Source organism: Triticum urartu, chromosome 1A (assembly GCF_056163025.1).
Source record: "Triticum urartu cultivar PI428250 chromosome 1A, HENAU_Tu73, whole genome shotgun sequence".
NCBI classification, from domain to species: domain Eukaryota; kingdom Viridiplantae; phylum Streptophyta; class Magnoliopsida; order Poales; family Poaceae; genus Triticum; species Triticum urartu.
The window spans coordinates 536,311,505-536,329,551 of record NC_141873.1 but is presented as its reverse complement, the minus strand read 5'-3'; the positions used below and the strand labels follow the sequence as shown (position 1 = coordinate 536,329,551).

Sequence of the window (18,047 nt, the reverse complement as noted above, 5' to 3'; positions counted from 1 at the left end):
AATTCGGGCGAGCGCGGTCGCCACCAGGGGCTACCTAAATAGTCCCATTGTCAAGCTTCTATGGCTAAGTGAAAGTGTTAAAGCATTATAGTCCGGTTGCCTAGCTCGCTGCGCTATCACCTCCTTTGTAGGACCAAGACGTTGGATTAAGTGTGAAAATGCGCCTTCTGCGAGCACCCCCGCACTATGTGCGTGGGGGCTGAAGCCAACGACTGCCATCTTTCAGATTTTGTATGTATATCTTAAAACGGCCGCACAGGAGGTGTTCCACATACTTGCAGGTACAAGTATAAAAGGCTACTACAATTCATCAAAATATTGCTTCATAATTACATATGCTATCAGAACATAGCATCCTTCGAGCACTGCGTCTCTATTACACGAGCGCCTTCAAGGACTTCCTGAAAATAGTGCTCGGAGGATACTCCGCTTTGGTCCGAATCTCGGGATGCAACAACGGTGGTCTCCATCTCTGCCCAGTATGTCTTGACACGGGCAAGAGCCATCCGTGCGCCCCTATGCATGCTGACCTCTTCATCGCATCGATACGTGGCACCGCGCCAAGGAATTGCTGTACCAAGCCGAAATAACTCTTCGGCTCCGATCTCCCCGGCCACAGATGACCCATGACGTACTTCATGGCGAGTCCGGACAATCTATTCAGTTCGGCCCATTGAGCCAGACGATCGTCCACTGCCAGTGGACGCTCTGGATTGTGGAACTGCGACCAGAAAAGCCTTTCCACTTCGCGATCTTCTTGATCTCGAAAGTGTTCGGTCGCATCAGCAGCACTCGCTGCCAAATCCAGATAGGTGTCCTTCGCACTCCACATCCGGTCCAACGGAGCAAACTTCGGATCGCCAAACTTCCTCCGCAGCATAAAGGGCTTTCCAGCCGCAATCTGTCCGGCTTGACGCAGCTCCTCCTTCGCAGCTCTCATCACAGAGCGAGCGTCCTTGGCATCAACAACAGCCTTCTCTAAGTCTGTTTGTCTCGCCCGGTCTTCTTTCTCAAGAGACTTGCAATGGTCAGTAGCGCTTTTTAACTTCATGGCCATCTCCTTCTTGCTTCGGCAGTGAGTAGCCTGTTCGGCTCTCAGCTCTTCAAGTGCCTTCTCGGCAGCCGCATCACTTGTCCTGGCTTGTTCCTTAGCTCGGGCAAGTTCCGCCCGGAGACTCTCCACGGCGGCCGCACCATCTGCGTCAAGCACACACATTGTAAGATACTGGCATAAAAGCTCCTCTTACCAGATGCCGCCCGAGGAATTGCATACCTTGAGCATCATCAAGTCGCTTGTTGACGAGCGCGATGTCGGCATCTGCCACGTCAAGTTGCCGCTTTAGTTTGGCAAAATCATCAGTTCTGCTCGATTCCGGACACTTCGCCACCTATATACAAAGGCAAAATTAGACCTGGGATTATGATCCTCTGTGCGCCATCAATTTTGACAACGCACAGAGTCTCAGGGGCTACTATCTACACAGGGCGCATCTTGTTTATGCACAACTGACAAAGAAGTACATTATCAAACGTACCTCAAAACCCGTCAGCAAACTTCTGACGGCCTTGTGCAATCCGCTTTCCGCGGACGAAATCCTTCCAATCACCGTACCCATCAATGCACGGTGCTCCTCTGAGATAGAAGCTCGCCCCAGCAGAATCATCAGCTCCTCCGACCGCGCACCAGACGGTGCCGGACTCGTCCTATGACCTCCATCGAAGGCAGGACGGGGAGAACCTTGGGGGGCCATATGGCTACCTTCCACCCCTGCTGGATTCGGAGAAACCCTCCGCGACGACACCTCAGGGTCGCCCACCTCGCTAGGCGGTACGGCAGGGGGAGGCGTTCCACTCTTCATCATCTCCGGAAGAAGATCCCCCGAAGACGAGCTCTGCTGAGAAGGGCTGAGGTCCGAGCTACAAGGTAAATTTTCGGTTAATCTTCTCAGATAAAAAGTAAGGATTTCTCTCATCCCTCTAAAGGAAAATCTTTCTCTACTTACGGCTCGCTGGAGGGCTGATCCCTTTGGGGGCATAGTTCGACCGAGGATCTCCCCGGCGCCGGACCCTCTGACGAGGACTTCTTCCCCCGCTTTGAGGCCATGGTCTCCGGGTCGTCAGAGGCGGCCCTCTTCTTCCCCTTAGGAGAGGAATTGTCGGTTCCTCCCTTCGGAGCAGCCTCCTTCGAGGAGGCCATACTTTCCTTGTCCTCCCCCTCACTTCCCTCCAAAGGCACAATCTTCAACATCCTGACTAGCACGGGATCCCGCCTGGTCTCAGGAAGGGGAGCCAGACACCTGATCAGCTTCGCCTTCGCTACCCACTCCTGTTTAAAAGGACAGCTCTTTTAGGGGCGAGTTTATGACAATTTTACGGATAGTGAGTCTGGGCACAAGGTTACTTACTTGAGTATCCGGGCGATTGCAGCTTAAACCTGTGTCCTCGGTCAAATCCGGACACATTGCTTGTGATCCGAAGAACATTTTATACATCTCCACGGGCGTTGCGCCCATAAAATGCTGGAGAGCTCGTGGTCCCTCCGGATTAAACTCCCACAGACGAAGGGAGCGACGTTTGCCGGGCAATGTTCGCGAATCAGCATGACCTGCGTCACCTTGACCATGTTGAGGTCTCTTTCTAAGAGATCCCTAATGCGGCCCTGCAACAGGGGCACGTCTTTGGATAACCCCCAATCTAATCCTTTGTTGACCCATGACGCTAGCCGTGGTGGGGGACCCGAGCGAAAGGCAGGAGGCGCCACCCACTTGGCGCTCCTGGGAGCGGTCATATAGAACCACTCTCGTTGCCACAAGCCGAGCTCCTCTTGAAAGGAGCCCTCGGGCCATGGAGCATCGGCATTCTTACTTATGACAGCACCTCCGCACTCTGTGTGCCGTCCCTCGATCATCTTCGGCTCCACTCCAAAAGTCTTGAGCCATAATCCGAAGTGAGGAGTAACACGGAGGAACGCTTCGCACACAACGATGAATGAGGAAATGTGGAGGATGGACTCCGGAGCTAGGTCATGAAATTCCAGCCCATAATAGAACATCAGCCCCCTCACGAAGGGATCCATCGGGAAGCCTAAACCCCGAAGGAAGTGAGACATGAACACTATGCTCTCACCAGGGCGGGGACTGGGAATAGTCTGCCTTTGAGCAGGCAACCTATGCGAAATTTCGGCGGTCAAAAACTTAGCCTCTCTCAACCTTAGCGCGTCCTCCTCCGTGAAGGAGGAGGGCATCCATCGGCCTTGAAGGTCGGAACCGGACATTGTCGAAGGTCGAAGCGCCTAGATTCTGGAGCCTAGGGTGTTGGAACTCGAGGCGACAGGCGAACTTGTTTTGAGATTGGAGAAAGGGAGTAAGGCCTTGGTCTCTTTATAAGAGGTTGAATACCAGGAGCCCTCCCCGTAACCGTTTGGGACTCGCCTTTAATCGAGAAAACATGCTAACGGGCACGATTGGGTTACCCACGTCCGTATTGATGAGAATCCCGTAAATAAAGGGGACACGATCTCTGCTTTGACAAGACGTGCCAAGGAAACCGCCTCGCAAAATACGCTGAGGTGGAGAAGTGAAAACGATTCGAATGAAGGCTTGGCCGTAGTGTGATGTCACACTACGAAATACGTCAGCAGATTAGATTTGTGTTAATATTATTCTCTCTATGGCAATACGTGGAAGCTTATTTTGCAGAGCCGGACACTACTCTTGGTGTTTACAAACTTTTATGAAGAATTTGTAGGAGGAACCCGCCTTGCAATGCCGAAAACAATCTGCGCGCCGGACTCGTCGTCATTGAAGCCTGGTTCAGGGGCTACTGAGGGAGTCCTGGATTAGGGGGTGTTCGGGTAGCCGGACTATACCTTCAGCCGAACTCCAGACTATGAAGATACAAGATTGAAGACTCCGTTCCGTGTCCGGATGGGACTTTCCTTGGTGTGGAAGGCAAGCTTGGCGATGCGGATATTCAAGATCTCCTACCATTATATCCGACTTTGTGTAACCCTAACCCTCTCCGGTGTCTATATAAACCGGAGGGTTTTAGTCCGTAGGACAACTTCATCATACAACAATCATACCATAGGCTAGCTTTTAGGGTTTAGCCTCCTTGATCTCGTGGTAGATCTACTCTTGTACTACCCATATCATCAATATTAATCAAGCAGGACGTAGGGTTTTACCTCCATCAAGAGGGCCCGAACCTGGGGTAAAACATTGTGTCCCTTGTCTCCTGTTACCATCCGGCCTAGACGCACAGTTCGGGACCCCCTACCCGAGATCCTCCCGTTTTGACACCGACACCCGCGCTTCCCGAGGTCCAATTTTGACCATAAATTTAACCAACGAGACCAACTGCGGCGGGAGAAAAAATTATATAATTGAAAACTTCTTTCGAATACGAATTCACTGATATAATTTTTGCTCCCGCCGCAATCGATCTTGGTAGTTAAATTTACGGTCAAAGTTAAAGCACGTGGATAGAGGAAGCACTACATTGTGGAATGGAGGGAGTACCTAGTATTAATTTTCATAAATCATATGTATTTTCCTCATGCCATCATTTCCATTCGATTTTGCCTCGGATGTCATCTATGGCTTTGATTCTAGTATGTCTGGTGACTTCCACCATAAGAGTGGGCATCAAATCGCCTCCCCTCCCCTCCGCCCACTCCATCAGATATCAACCAACGATGCTTGCAAAGACCATATAATCCTAACAATTTAGCAAACACTCTTTCTTTGGCTCCGCCAACGTCACCTCACCCGCACGTCAACAACCGCTCTACCTACGACCATTTTTGTTATTTACGAAATCTCTACCTACGACCATATAGCTACCCTGACAAGCCCCCTTATCGGTTGTGCCAACGTCGCCGCTCCCCCATCGGCGGTGAAACGACGCTAACCGCTCAAGCGAGTACGAGCGCCGCCATACGATAATCTTGGCACGGATCTTACTATATCTCCGCATACCCAAATCCGGCATGTAATAGTAACCCGGAAAATCCCGCATTACTACCGCCCCGATGAGGATCTCCCCGTTTTATTGCTGTATAAACTCACCTCAAATCCGTCCAATCGCAATTCATGTCGATGGGGCTGGCATGCCAGTGAGAAAACGGCCACAGCCAGTCACGTCCTGCGCAGCCACAGCTCACAGAAATTCACAGCCGCGCCCCAGGAATATTCCGGCAGGCAGGAGCACCGTCCGTCCCATCGCAAAGAAAAAGAAGGAGCACCGTCCGTCTCTCCCACCGACGCGCGGGCCCCGCGGCCACCCGACCGCGCCGCTCACGAGTCCAAAGTCCAAACTCCAAACTCCAAACCGGCGGGGCGCCCCGTTCTTTCCCCGGCTATCCTCCTATAAATCGCGGCCCAGGACTCGATCCCGTTTTTTATCCCTTCCCCCCCGCCTCCACCCCTCCCACTCCCCCCACGCAGCAGCCCGCGCCCCCAACCCACAACCCACCCAACGCGCCGCCGCCGCTAGGGTTTCTCCCCCTCCCCCCGCCGCCGCCCGCGCAGAGCCCCGAATCTCCCTACCCGCGGCAGCCATGAGCGACGGCAAGGACACCCTCGACCTCTCCGCCCTCGGCGCCGCCGTCCCCAACGCCGCAGGTTCGTTCGCTCCCCCGCCTCTCCCCCTTGCTGCTGTTGCCGTTGATGGGCTGCGAGGTCTTATCGGTTTCGCTGGTGGTGGTTTCGATGCAGAGCTCAGCGCCGAGGACAAGGCCAACCTCGTGGAGTCGATTAAGGTGAGGTTTCCCGTAGCGTCTCTGTCTTATCTCGGACTCTGGGTTGTTTATGTGGCCTAGTTGTGCTGATTCGGTGCCGTGGTTGTGCAGAACACGCTGCAGGGATTGGCGGCGCGGCACACGGACGTGCTCGAGAGCCTGGAGCCCAAGGTCAGGAAGCGCGTCGAGGCGCTCAGGGAGATCCAGGTATAACTACAGGGGTTCCACTACGCGGCGCTGTTGCCATGCGTTCCTTGTGGCATGAATTTGGTACTGCTGCCTAGGTGATTCGCGGCAGCGTGGATCATTAACTGTTCCTAAGTGCGATTTCTGCGATTCTCCGATGCCACTTGCGTTAGAGGGTACAGCTTTGTACGTACTGAACACTGATAAGACGGCTTGCTGTAACGGTACAGCTTGGTTCGTAGTCGTACTGCCATGATTGATTGCTATCCTGGCTGAGCAAGGACTGTTGAATATAGGTCGCACGGTTGCTTATTAGTGGACTCTTCAGGCTGTGCTTCTGATTCCTGCCATGATTCTAGGAAAATGATAGCAGCTGTCTAGATTTTAGTTTCCCCTGATAACCGTTTTAACTTTTTTACTCTTAACAATGGGTCATTGGGGTTGGGTAGGACAAGTTAGATAACAGCGTGATAGAGAGATCAAAGACATTCATGTTTCCTGAACCGACAACGCATAGGCTTGTCTTTTACTTGAAGCTTTATTCATTCTTTGTTTGTATTTTCCTGTTTCTACACTTTGTGAGTATTTCGAACAAGGCGACAACTTGTATGTTGCCCAGCTCTATCACCGATTTGCTGCTCATTAGATTGTAGTGTAATGTCCTTTTTTAGAGAAGGATGGTATCATATAAAACGGTACTGGCTATTTTTGGAAAACACAACCAGTATGTTTGGACTTCAAAATAATCTATTTGTATCTGGTGGTGGATTTCTTATCTTTGTTTGCTGCTTGCACCTGGCAGAGCCAACATGATGAATTTGAGGCAAAGTTTTTTGAGGAGAGAGCTGCACTTGAAGCTAAATATCAGAAGATGTATGAACCACTGTACTCAAAGGTAAACTACCAATGTCGGTGCTTTTTATTTGCTGTTTTATCCTGTTGCCTAACTTCACTTTTGACTCCTGTAACGGGTGTTTAACTCTCACCTGTGCCATGACAATAACTGCTCAACTTGGATATACAGAAATTGTTTCTATTTTGCATGGTTCATACAATACAAGCTCTGTCTTGAATCATATTTGATGCTGTATGCCATGATCCATCTGATGTATTTCTTGCACCTGCAAAATGACAGCGTCATGATGTTGTCAATGGTGTGGTTGAGGCAGAAGGCGTAACCAAAGATTCAGGTGAAGCTGCTCCAGATGAGGAAGGTAAACATATGTTGACCTGTGCTAAGATCTTTTGAGTAATTTTCTATGCTGGATGGAGATCATATATAGGATAAAAGGAATATAGTCTCTAGCTGTCTTTAACCTTGTATATGATGCTTCCCTGCAGAGGAAAAGGGTGTGCCAGATTTCTGGTTGAATGCAATGAAGAACCATGAAATCCTTGCTGAGGAGGTGGGACATTGCACCTTTTTGATCCAACTTGTCTTTAGTTCCATTTGCACTTCTAATTCTATTGTTTGGAATCTTATTTATTATGGTTTACTCATATCCAGATTCAAGAGAGGGATGAGGAAGCTCTCAAGTACCTCAAGGATATCAAGTGGTACAGAATTACTGAGCCAAAGGGTTTCAAGCTTGAGTTCCACTTCAATACTAATCCATTCTTCAAGAATGAAGTGCTTTCAAAAACGTACCACATGATTGATGAAGATGAACCAATCCTAGAGAAGGCTATCGGGTAATTATTATTTCAACTCACATGTTGTGTTTATTATTATTGATTGTTCCACTAATGTGTCTGCTTTGGTATTTTTCAGAACTGAAATTGAATGGTATCCTGGAAAGAGCTTGACACAAAAGGTGCTAAAGAAGAAGCCAAAGAAGGGGTCGAAGAACACTAAACCTATCACGAAAATCGAAAATTGCGAGAGCTTCTTTAATTTCTTCAGTCCACCTCAAGTTCCTGATGATGATGAGGAAATTGATGAGGATACAGTAAGTTAGACTCTTTTATGTATGCTCTAATGTTTGAAATTATGTGTGAGCGTGATTTGATATATCTCCCATTTCAATAGGCTGAGCAGTTGCAGAACCAGATGGAGCAAGATTATGATATCGGGTATGTATATGATGTTCTATGCAGTACTGCAGTTCTATGCTTCAATGTTTGTTCTCTGTTCTAAATATCCGCCCATTCTTGTTTCCCAGATCTACCATCAGAGACAAGATTATTCCACATGCTGTTTCATGGTTTACTGGAGAGGCCGCTCAAGATGAGGACTTTGATGGCATCATGGATGATGATGAAGATGACGACGAAGATGACGAGGAGGATGAAGATGAGGATGAGGACGACGAGGAAGATGAAGACGATGACGATGGTGATAAGAAGGTATGTTAGCCTCTGAGAGTTGTTTTGTGCTCCTGTTATAGTTTGAATAGTTCAGTCCATTCACATATTTTGCCATTTTTCCTTTGTTGATTTGAACAGAAGGGTGGGCGAGTTCCTGCAGGGGAAGGTCAGGCAGGGGAGCGGCCCGCAGAGTGCAAGCAACAGTGAGATCCTTCCCAGACGAAGACTATTTTTCTTGGCTGAAGAATGTTTGGTTCTGCTTGATGCTATGTCTTTGAGTTTGGTTCCGAGGAGCCAGTGGGGGATTGATTGAGTTGGGTTTTGTGGAAGAACCGGTGGGGGGTTTCTTTGTCGGGGACATGGTATTATATACTGGTAGCATTTCAATTGTTGTATTGGGTTGAAATACTTTGTCCGCTGCTGCGAGTGATCATCGATGGTGCCAGTTTGGTAGTCCTACTTGTTTTGCCGGGAAATTTTGATATACTAGGTATTTGTGCGCGCTACATTCATTGTTTCAAAATGCATATCTGCATTGCCTTGGCTATTTCTCGGGTCGCTGCTGAAACTAAACTTTTGTTGAAAGGCCTGATCAAGCCTTTTGGTTTCACTGGTTTCAAAACTGGAACACTCGTTGTCCAGTTTGGAGGGCAAAATCGATGTCTGCTGTGATTAAACCTTTTGGTTTCACTGTTTAGTAGGAACACTGACTATACATCGCGGAGAGTAAAATCGGAGACTCTACGCGTGGTATGCTAATCCTGATACTGATTAAGGCAGGAAAAGTTAGTAATCCGCGAGGACTTTGGAGATCACTTGCAGCTGCATTTTCTGCATCATAAAGCACCTGTCTTTTCTTTTTGTGCATATCTATGGCACGGTAGGTACAGTAAGGAATGTTCGTTTGGAGGTTTGGAGAGGGAGGAGAGGATCATAGACCAGCTACCGTTTTTGCACACCCATTTTTCTACCGGGCCCTCCGTTCCGAAACACTACTTGTCATGGTTTTAGCAGTTTAAATGAGAACAAAAACCATGGTTTTAGTAGTTTAAATTTAAACTAAAACCATGACAAAATACGGAGTATTTTGGAACGGAGGGGAGCAACAATCACGCGCCTGATTATGAACTCCTTGAGCTAAATGCATGACAAAGGCCCTGCACCTGCCCTGCCCTGCCATTTTGTAGTAGTACAAGATATTCATAGGAAGGCCAACAGTGTTAACTGAACACTCTTTCCGTCTAGTTCCAACTTCCAACACCAGCGAAAAGCACACAGGCAGAGAGGCAGTCAATCCATTGGAACTTCGAATCACACACGAGAGAGAGAGAGAGACGGAACGAAAATCAAAACAAACAGCCAGCCACAATCTCTGAGACCATGAAGCCCTTGCTACTAGTTGTACTTGCTTGGTTGGTTAGTGGCGAACAGTAGGAAACCACTACTCGCCTACTACTACAAACAAAACGCTTGATCCGAGCCGCCGCCGCCGCCGCCGCCGCTCCTCCGTGTACCCGTTTGGTCGTGTCTAATCTCCATGCCGGAACCCCAAAATCTGTGGAGAGCCACACACTTTCTCTATACCTATCACAACCTACCCCCGTTCATGAACTTCTTCACCTCGTCGTACAGCACGAGTATGGCGGCCGCGCCGGTGCTCCGGAACATGTTCGACAGCGCGCCCCGGTAGAACGACTTGACCCCCTCCGCCTTGTAGATCTTCCTCCAACAGTCGAGGGTGCCGCTGTACATCTGCACCTCCATCCCTGACTGCATCATCATCCTTCGCCGCACCGTGTCCAGCGGGTACGAGATGAGCCCCGCCGTGGAGGTGACCGCCTGCGCCGCCACCCAGCGCTGCCACAGCGGGGAGTCCAGCGGCACCAGCGTGTCCTTTGCCGTGTCAAAGCCTCCAAAGTATAGGCCCCGGTGCACGACCATCCCGTGGAGAGATGCGGGTAGCCCTCTGTAGATGCCGCGGATGCCGTTCTTCTTGTAGATGGTTTGGATGAAGTGCCGGATGCCCTTGAACTGGCGGGCGTCTGTTTGGCCAATGTCGGCTGCAAGGCGGGTATGAGCTATGTCGAGTGGGTAAATGATGACCAGAGTCGTGCATCCGGCGGCGGCACCAGCGATGAAGTTGGTGAGAGCAATTGATGCGAACTTATTGTCTGCTGAGGTTCCCGCGTCTTTCAGTATGCTCCTGTACAGATCCTGCAAGAATAACCATCAGGGATTATAGACATAACATAACCATAAGATGATTTTAAATAGCTAACAGTCAATCAAAAAAAATTGCACATCAGTATTAGATTGGGTGCGGTTTCATGCTTGGCCCTTTACATAACTCCCTTCACTATACTTAATGAACTATGCATCCAATCTTGCAACATTAAAAAAAGAGCATGTTTGTATTGACAAAATAATTAATAGAATGGACAAAACGAAAAACAATTGCTCTGAATCCTTGGCTATATTTATTATGACATTACGAGTTGTACACAATTTCTTTCAGCATTAAGATCCAAGATGAGCAGTTCTTGCTTCCCTATAACCATGTGCTAAGATAAACATATAAGATATTAACTTCAGCTCACAACTGCCTACCTCCCAAATCAGTACACAAGACCATCAAATTAAGAAAGCTGGCACATCCGGACAGAGGTTAACTACCCACCAACAAAAGATGCATGAAACCCCGTGACAGTAAGTTCGCAGCAGCGAGTAGGTGAAGTAGTACCCTATTGAAAGTAAGATGGACCAGCTTGGGATAGAAACATTGGGCCAATGCATAATTTTGGCCAGCAATTGACCATCTTCACGCACTCATCACCAATATATCTACATTGTCCATACATGTATATTTCACTTTCAGTAGCTGGTGACAATTACCTGATATGTCTGGTTCTTGAGTTCTACTATGACAAAAAACACCAATGGGTCAATGGGCAGTATTGTGGTTATTTTCATGCCATCTCATTAACACAAACAAAAGAGAGCAACTCCAAAACCCGACACATTCAAGATTTAATATCCGGCCTAGTGTCTACAATCCATGTTCTCATCATTGAAACAAATAAATGAGCATGGTACGTTGAAGGAAAGTTAGCAGAACTACTGCAGTACAAAGGGGACATCATGGTAAACCGCTAACTGAAGTATAGCAAACATGCTTGACACTAAAATTTCATCTTACTCATAAATTATAAGGAAATTGCAGATACATGCTTATAAACTTATTTGACGTCATTGTTTTAAAAAGTAATTCAAAAGGACAGGCAATAGGCCACTTGCTTGATACCAATGAGAAATTCAACCTAAAGAAGATTAGCAAGAGCATAAAACAAGGGACTTTTCAGTTAATGGTTGACTCAGTATGATATATCATCTAGTGTCCTAACTGTGCACTTTGTACAACTTCTGCTACTTTTGAACGATAAGTTGTAGATTATCCTTACTAGTTATTGCTGCATCACAAAATCACTCTCCGTTCATGTTGAGGCAAGATCTACTGGTATTCCGTATGTTAAACTGAAAACGAGCTTAGGAGGTCAGTACACACTGCATATCCGACGACATAACTTTTCATCACAGAGAATTATCGTTTTGTTACCTTTCAAAACCAAAGGTGCCAAATGGCAAGTCAAATATCTGCTTGAATATCTGTTTCTGTCAATCCGTTATGCATTGATGGCATCTGCTATCTTTCATGATAACTCTTTGCCGTTTTGCGAGAAAGACATTCCATAATTTTATCCTGCACTAGGCCCTTGTAATCCACTAGTACTAATAACATATCGATGATGTCATATGGTATCTTCATATGGCATGCAAAAAGTAGTTGGTAGTATAGTTGATGTAGCCAGATTTTCGCTAGATGTTGGCTTACGAGACATCACTTATAACGGTATAGTTCCAGTGCGTCATTCCTACCTACTTTCTCAACATAATACTTGACCAAATAGATCTTAACCAGCCACACTGTAAATGGAATTGTACAACTAGCCTAGAAAGGCACAAGAATATATGCACCAATAATACCATTCTCTAGTGTTTATATATCACTGATCTCTGGTGCTTTTGGAGACAAGGGTCACGAGCAGCAGAGCACTTTATTCTTTGATTCTTTGCCATTCCGGGAGGCAGACATTCATCCGTGGAGAGCGAAAGCCCACCAAATATCTTACTAAATCTTATCTGTTGTCAGTAAAGACATGTCAACCCGAATCTAATCTCTCCATCCCTGAGAATTCACCTCGCCGCACGGCACTGTGGGGCATGGAGACGAATGGCTCTGGATGCTCCCTACCAAGCACGCAACGAACGACATGGCCGGACCTCCAATCTCCGTTCGCGTCACAAATCATTCTAAGCACAGCAAGCGAATCGGTCAAGCGAAGAATGGAGCAACGATCCCCAAATCCGCTGCGCCAGCATCTCGCTAAACACTGACGAGATCGCGTCTAATCAACCAGCAGCAGCACCGGAAACGACGCGCGGCGGCTCAATGAAATGCAACTGCTACTGATCATCAACGGGTCGAGTAAGGAGGAGGAGGGGAAGGGGGTTGTGAACCTTGAGGGAGAAGTTGAGGGCGACGGAGGGGTAGTAGCGGATGACGGCGGTGCCGTTGCCGCGCCAGAGCGAGAGCACGCCCTCGTCCCGCACGGTGCGGGCGACGCAGTCGGCGAAGCCCCGGAAGCGGCGCGACCTCCCGAGCAGCGCGGCGTTGCCGTCCTGCGTCTGCAGCAGCAGCTTGACCCGCTCGATGGGGGCCACCACGGTGTGCACCGCGCCCCCCATCAGCGCCCCCGCCGCCAGATCCCGCCTGAACGCCCACGCCCGCCCCGCCCTCGCCGCCCCATCCTCCGCCGCCGCCGCCGCCGCGGCCCCCTCGCTCATTCGCGTCCCGGCTCGGCGCTACGCTTCGCTTGCTGCGCGTGATGGATGTATCGGCGAGTCTGTTTCGCTTCGGTCGCTCGGGTAGTCGGGTGGTTCGGCTCGGTGGGTCGCTGGGTGCGAGGCGGGTCGGGTCGAGCTCCCCCGTTTTGTTGGGCCTGGCGGCGGGGCGATGATGATGAGCGCGACGGGTATTCGATCGGGATGGGCTTCCCTCCCACGCAGCAGCCTTGCCGTTGCGTTGCGTGTCCGGGGCGCATCGCATGGCGGCGTGCTCTATCCGCAGGAGTAGAGCTGGCGTGCTCTCTGTCTATCTTTGGAGCGTGACAGGTGATGGTGAGCACTGTCAGCTGCCGTGAGCACTAGCACCTCTTCCTCTCCTCGGAGTCACTCGTTCTTCTCACAACTTGGCTGAATTTCTTTGGGTTTTCAGATATTTGTGGTGTGCGGCGGTCAAGATGGCAGGTATGCTGACCCGTATATCTATCTATCTATCTATCTATGTAACGGAGGTGTGTGTCGGGGACGGTTGTCGCAGTCATAGTTGCTTGTCGAGAGTGGAAACCGCGTCTCGCCGACTTGCTCGTGCCTGGATTGTGACACATGTTGTCATGTGAGATTTGAAAACTTTTAACGTAACGAAAAGGTTTACCCTTTTTACATTTTAGAATGAAAATGGAAAACATGTGTGTGTGTGCGCGCGCGTGTGTTACAATGTCGAGGTCATGCCTAGAGGCCCTGTTCAAAGGCGGCGGCGTCTCATCTATCAATTCTGAAACAAGATTCAGTCTATCATGTGTCAAGCATACATAGGGTCTCATAGATGAGGCCCTCGGTGGCCAATTGTGCTCCCAAATACTGATTACTTTACCATCGCCAACCCTTCGGGTTAGACCATGTGATAGCACATCCTTGCCTTTAATTATAGCCCGCCAAATCTGCGAATGGTTGCTACCAAGTTGAGCATTGGGTCTTGTCATAACATCCCAAGAAATCCGCGACAGTTTCCTGTGGCCATCTTTGCTACCCCACCAAATTTTCCGAATGAGAGAGTTGATATGCAAACATAGCCCTCTAGGGAGCTTGAAACATCCCATGGAGTATATTGGAATAGCTTGGACGGCGGATTTAATGAGGACATCTTTCCCTCTAGCCGACAAGATTTTTTCTATCCATCCCCTCACTTTGTTCTAAACACGTTCCTTTAAGAACTTGAAAGCACCATTTTTTGATCGCCCAACATCCATGGGCATTCCCAAGTACTTCTCTCGTAAAGTTCGTTTGCCACATTGAGAATATTTTTGACATCGTCTTTTATATTTTGTGGGTACCCTTTGCTAAAGAAAATCAAAGATTTGAAGTGATTTACTCTCTCACCAGTAGCCTGACAATAGACATCCAACAAAGAAGAAACCTTTCTCGCCCCTTCTACACTAGCCTTGACGAACAACGGGCTGTCATCCGCAAAAAGCAAGTGATTCACCGATAGTGCCGACTCTGCCACTTTAATGTGACTGACGTCTGATGACTGAACTTGGTTTTTTAAAAAGCACGAACGGCCCTTTGCTGGCAACAAGAATATATATAGGGGGAAATAGGATCACCTTGTTGAATACCTCTAGTAGGACTGAATTGCTCCAATTTCTTTCCATCGAATAACACAAAAACTTCAGTGATATGAAAAGACTCATCGTAGTAGATATCCAAGATGGTGGAAACTCAACTTGGTCATTATGGATTGCAAATAATTCCATTCCAAACGGTCATAAGCTTTCATCATGTCCAGCCTTAAAGCACATAATCTTTTCTTTTTTTTCTGTGTTCCTCTTCATGAACTAGAGCCACTCATATGCTGAAATAATATTGTCAGTGATCATACGACCAGCAACAAAAGCGAACTGCTCCTCTTATATGATCTCTAGAAGGACCTGTTTGAGGCGATTAGCAACAACCTTTGAAGCAATTTTATAGATCATATTACACACACTGATTGGACGGATTGTGATAACATGGGTCTTTCACTTTTGGTATGAGTACTAGGATAGTATCATTTAGATCTTTTGGGCTTTCCTCATGTCGAAGGATTTTTAGGAAAATTGTTGTTACCTCAGTATCACATACCTCCCAATGTCTTTGGAAAAAATTGGGGCAGGATACCCATCTGACCCCGGAGCCTTCATTGGTGTGATCTGAAAAAAGGCCTCCTTCACCTCATCTGGTGTGTATTCATCAGTAAGATTCATATTCGTTTCTATGGTCACCTTCCTCGGTACTGTATCAATCACTTGCTGCTTATTCGAGGTGCCCTCCGAAGTGAACAAATCTTTATAAAAAATTGTAGCCATAACTTCCATCCACACAGGATCCGACATGGTAGTGCGACCGGCCCGATTGAGTTTCTTTACCATATTCTTCCTCCTGCGCATACTAGCTCGTCGATTAATTATTTTTGTGTTTTTATTGCTGACTGTCAACCACTCTATACGGGCACGCTGCCTCGACATTATCTCCTCACGGTGATAATACTCAATCAGCCTGTCATTGATCTTAATTTCAATGTGCGAAGGTCCATTCCTAGCTGGGTTGCTTCGGATTTTTTCTAGCTCAAGCTTGAGCTTCCTTATTTATGATTGCTCATTGCCAAAGGTGGTTTTGTTACACTTGCCCAAAGAGGATGAAAAGGAACCAGGTTTCTCCTTTGGCTCAGCAACAGAAGTGGTGCATTGTCCTTATCAATGCTGCTCGATCTTGGCCTTGAGCGCTTCATGGGACTCCCACATTTGCTCATAACAAAACATAAGGAGTTGAAACACATGGACCATGTGAAAGCACAAGAAGATCATGATCTGATGTAGATGTCGTCTCATGGTACATTATTGCCTCTGGAAAAAGTGTACACCAATAATTCGCGGCCAGAGCTCGGTCCAGACGCACTCTCGTATATGTTCTACCAGTGATTTTCTTCTCAAAAGTCCATGGTTTCCCTGTGTATCCAATGTCCATCAGTCCACAAACATCAACGACATCTCTGAAATCAAAAATTTGTGACAGGCTTCTTCTCGCAATTCCCACATACTCATCCGTCCAGAAGATCTCGTTGAAGTATGCAAAGCATGGCCAAGGGAGGTTGCTAGACCCGGCCAGAGATCCCATTAAGTACCAAGTTTTATATCTCTCACCCGTTTGAGCTTCACTGTAAACACATGTTAGTCTCCACTCGTCACTGGTTTGAGTAGAAACTTTTGCATCAATGTGATACTCCGAATAACCAAAAACATCAAGCTTCATTGAATTATTCCAAAAATGACCTAGACCTTCACTCCTTCCATTACTACTAACAACATAGGAATTATCAAACCCTAAAGTGCCGGACAAGTTTCAACCCTAGTTTTGGAGATTTGGGTTTCAACTATGCATAGTAAAAGGGGGGCAAATTGCCTCGTCATGTCACGAAGCTCTCGAATTGTCACGGTGTTGCCAGCACCGCGACAATTCCAACATATGATACTCATTGTGCTCACTGGTACTCTCGCCGGAGCCCGCCATTGATGCATTTTTTCCCTAGAGTGTTCTTAATCGCCATAGTTGAGCTGTTGGATGATACTTCATTTTCTCCCTTCCTAGCCCTCTTAGGATCAAGTTTAGAGAGACTTGGAGGTACTGATGGGGGCTAGAGATTTGCACATCTTGATATATTGCTCGCAAGAAGGCTACTGATCCCAGAGGTGCACCCGAAGCTGGGGTTTTTAGCACCTCCAAAGCACCACGTTTTCTGTTTGGGTCGGCCACCTCCATGTTTACATCACTATCACTCTCCTCAAAATGGTTCAGATGATCTCCACCGCATTGTTGCCTAGTCCACAAGCCTCTCTCGGGCCCTCGGCAACCATTGCGTCCTTGGTTTCCGCGTCCATTGCCACGTCCAAGTCCATCTCCCGGACGCATGTACCAAGTAGCTCATAGGTCCTTGAAGACAAGCGTTGAAGGAGGGTGATGTCTACTACACAACTTTATTCTTGTAGACTCGTGTTGGGCCTCCAAGCGTAGAGTTTTGTAGGATAGTAGCAATTTTCCCTCAAGTGGATGACCTAAGGTTTATCAATCCGTGGGAGGCGTAGGATGAAGATGGTCTCTCTCAAACAACCCTGCAACCAAATAATAAAAAGTCTCTTGTGTCCCCAACACACCAAATACACTGGTAAATTGTATATGTGCACTAGTTCGGCGAAGAGATGGTGATACAAGTGTAATATGGATAGTAGATATTAAGTGAGCACAAACGGTATTGCCATGCTTGAAAATGATGCCTAGATTCAGTACTTTCACTAGTGCCAACAATACTAATATAATTGGATCACATAACCATCCCTCAATGTGCAACGAAGAATCACTCCAAAGTTCTTATCTACCGGAGAGTATAAGAAGAAATTGTTTGTAGGGTATGAAACCACCTCAAAGTTATCCTTTCCGATCAATCTATCCAAGAGTTTGTACTAAAATAACACCAAGTTATCGTTTCCGATCAATCTATCTAAGAGTTCGTACTAAAATAATACCATATGATACCATCAACCAACTCTAATGTCACCTAGATACTCCAATGTCATCACAAGTATCCATGAGTTAATTATACGATACGCATCAAACAATTTCAGATTCATAATATTCAATCCAACACAAAGAACCTCAAAGAGTGCCCCAAGATTTCTACCGGAGAAACAAAGACGAGAATGTGCAACAACCCCTATGCATAGATTACCCCAATGTCACCTTGGGAATCCGTGAGTTGAGTGCCAAAACACACATCAAGTAAATCAATATGATACCCCATCGTCACTACGGGTATTCATAGCAAGACATACATCAAGTGCTCTCAAATCCATAAAAGTACTCAATCCGGTAAAAATGAAACCTC

The 18,047-nt window shown here is 47.5% G+C and overlaps 2 protein-coding genes across 3 annotated transcripts; one reads left to right on the top strand and one right to left on the bottom strand.

The window, feature by feature from the left end:
- The first annotated feature begins 5,418 nt into the window (after nucleotides 1-5,418).
- Nucleotides 5,419-8,686, top strand: LOC125526742 (nucleosome assembly protein 1;2). Of its 2 annotated transcripts, XM_048691382.2 has the most exons (11): nucleotides 5,419-5,624; nucleotides 5,718-5,761; nucleotides 5,852-5,947; nucleotides 6,729-6,821; nucleotides 7,062-7,140; nucleotides 7,268-7,332; nucleotides 7,434-7,618; nucleotides 7,698-7,875; nucleotides 7,956-7,999; nucleotides 8,089-8,272; nucleotides 8,372-8,686. In XM_048691382.2, the coding sequence occupies exons 1-11, from the start codon at nucleotides 5,561-5,563 to the stop codon at nucleotides 8,438-8,440; spliced, it is 1,101 nt and encodes a 366-aa protein (XP_048547339.1). In that variant the 5' UTR covers nucleotides 5,419-5,560; the 3' UTR covers nucleotides 8,441-8,686. The 2 variants fall into 2 exon arrangements, with proteins under 2 accessions (XP_048547339.1, XP_087385627.1); XM_087529501.1 differs by having other exon boundaries at nucleotides 5,419-5,761.
- Nucleotides 8,687-9,412: 726 nt separating this feature from the next.
- On the bottom strand, nucleotides 9,413-13,380 carry PM-ANT (Mitochondrial substrate carrier family protein). Its single transcript, XM_048691393.2, has 2 exons — nucleotides 12,809-13,380; nucleotides 9,413-10,447 (listed from the first exon to the last, which is right to left on the bottom strand). Exons 1-2 carry the CDS (start codon nucleotides 13,133-13,135, stop codon nucleotides 9,821-9,823), a joined length of 954 nt encoding a protein of 317 aa, XP_048547350.2. The 5' UTR covers nucleotides 13,136-13,380; the 3' UTR covers nucleotides 9,413-9,820.
- Between the last annotated feature and the right edge of the window lie 4,667 nt (nucleotides 13,381-18,047).

What these genes read in the sequence shown, in the direction of transcription:
- LOC125526742 (XM_087529501.1), top strand. Translation starts at nt 5,561, where the DNA reads ATGAGCGACGGCAAGGACACCCTCGACCTCTCCGCCCTCGGCGCCGCC. An exon ending in ATGAACCACTGTACTCAAAG is followed by an intron (nt 6,822 to 7,061) that starts GTAAACTACCAA and finishes GCAAAATGACAG; the next exon opens with CGTCATGATGTTGTCAATGG. An exon ending in AGGAAATTGATGAGGATACA is followed by an intron (nt 7,876 to 7,955) that starts GTAAGTTAGACT and finishes CCATTTCAATAG; the next exon opens with GCTGAGCAGTTGCAGAACCA.
- PM-ANT (XM_048691393.2), bottom strand. Translation starts at nt 13,135, where the DNA reads ATGAGCGAGGGGGCCGCGGCGGCGGCGGCGGCGGAGGATGGGGCGGCG. An exon ending in CCCTCAACTTCTCCCTCAAG is followed by an intron (nt 10,448 to 12,808) that starts GTTCACAACCCC and finishes TTATTCTTGCAG; the next exon opens with GATCTGTACAGGAGCATACT.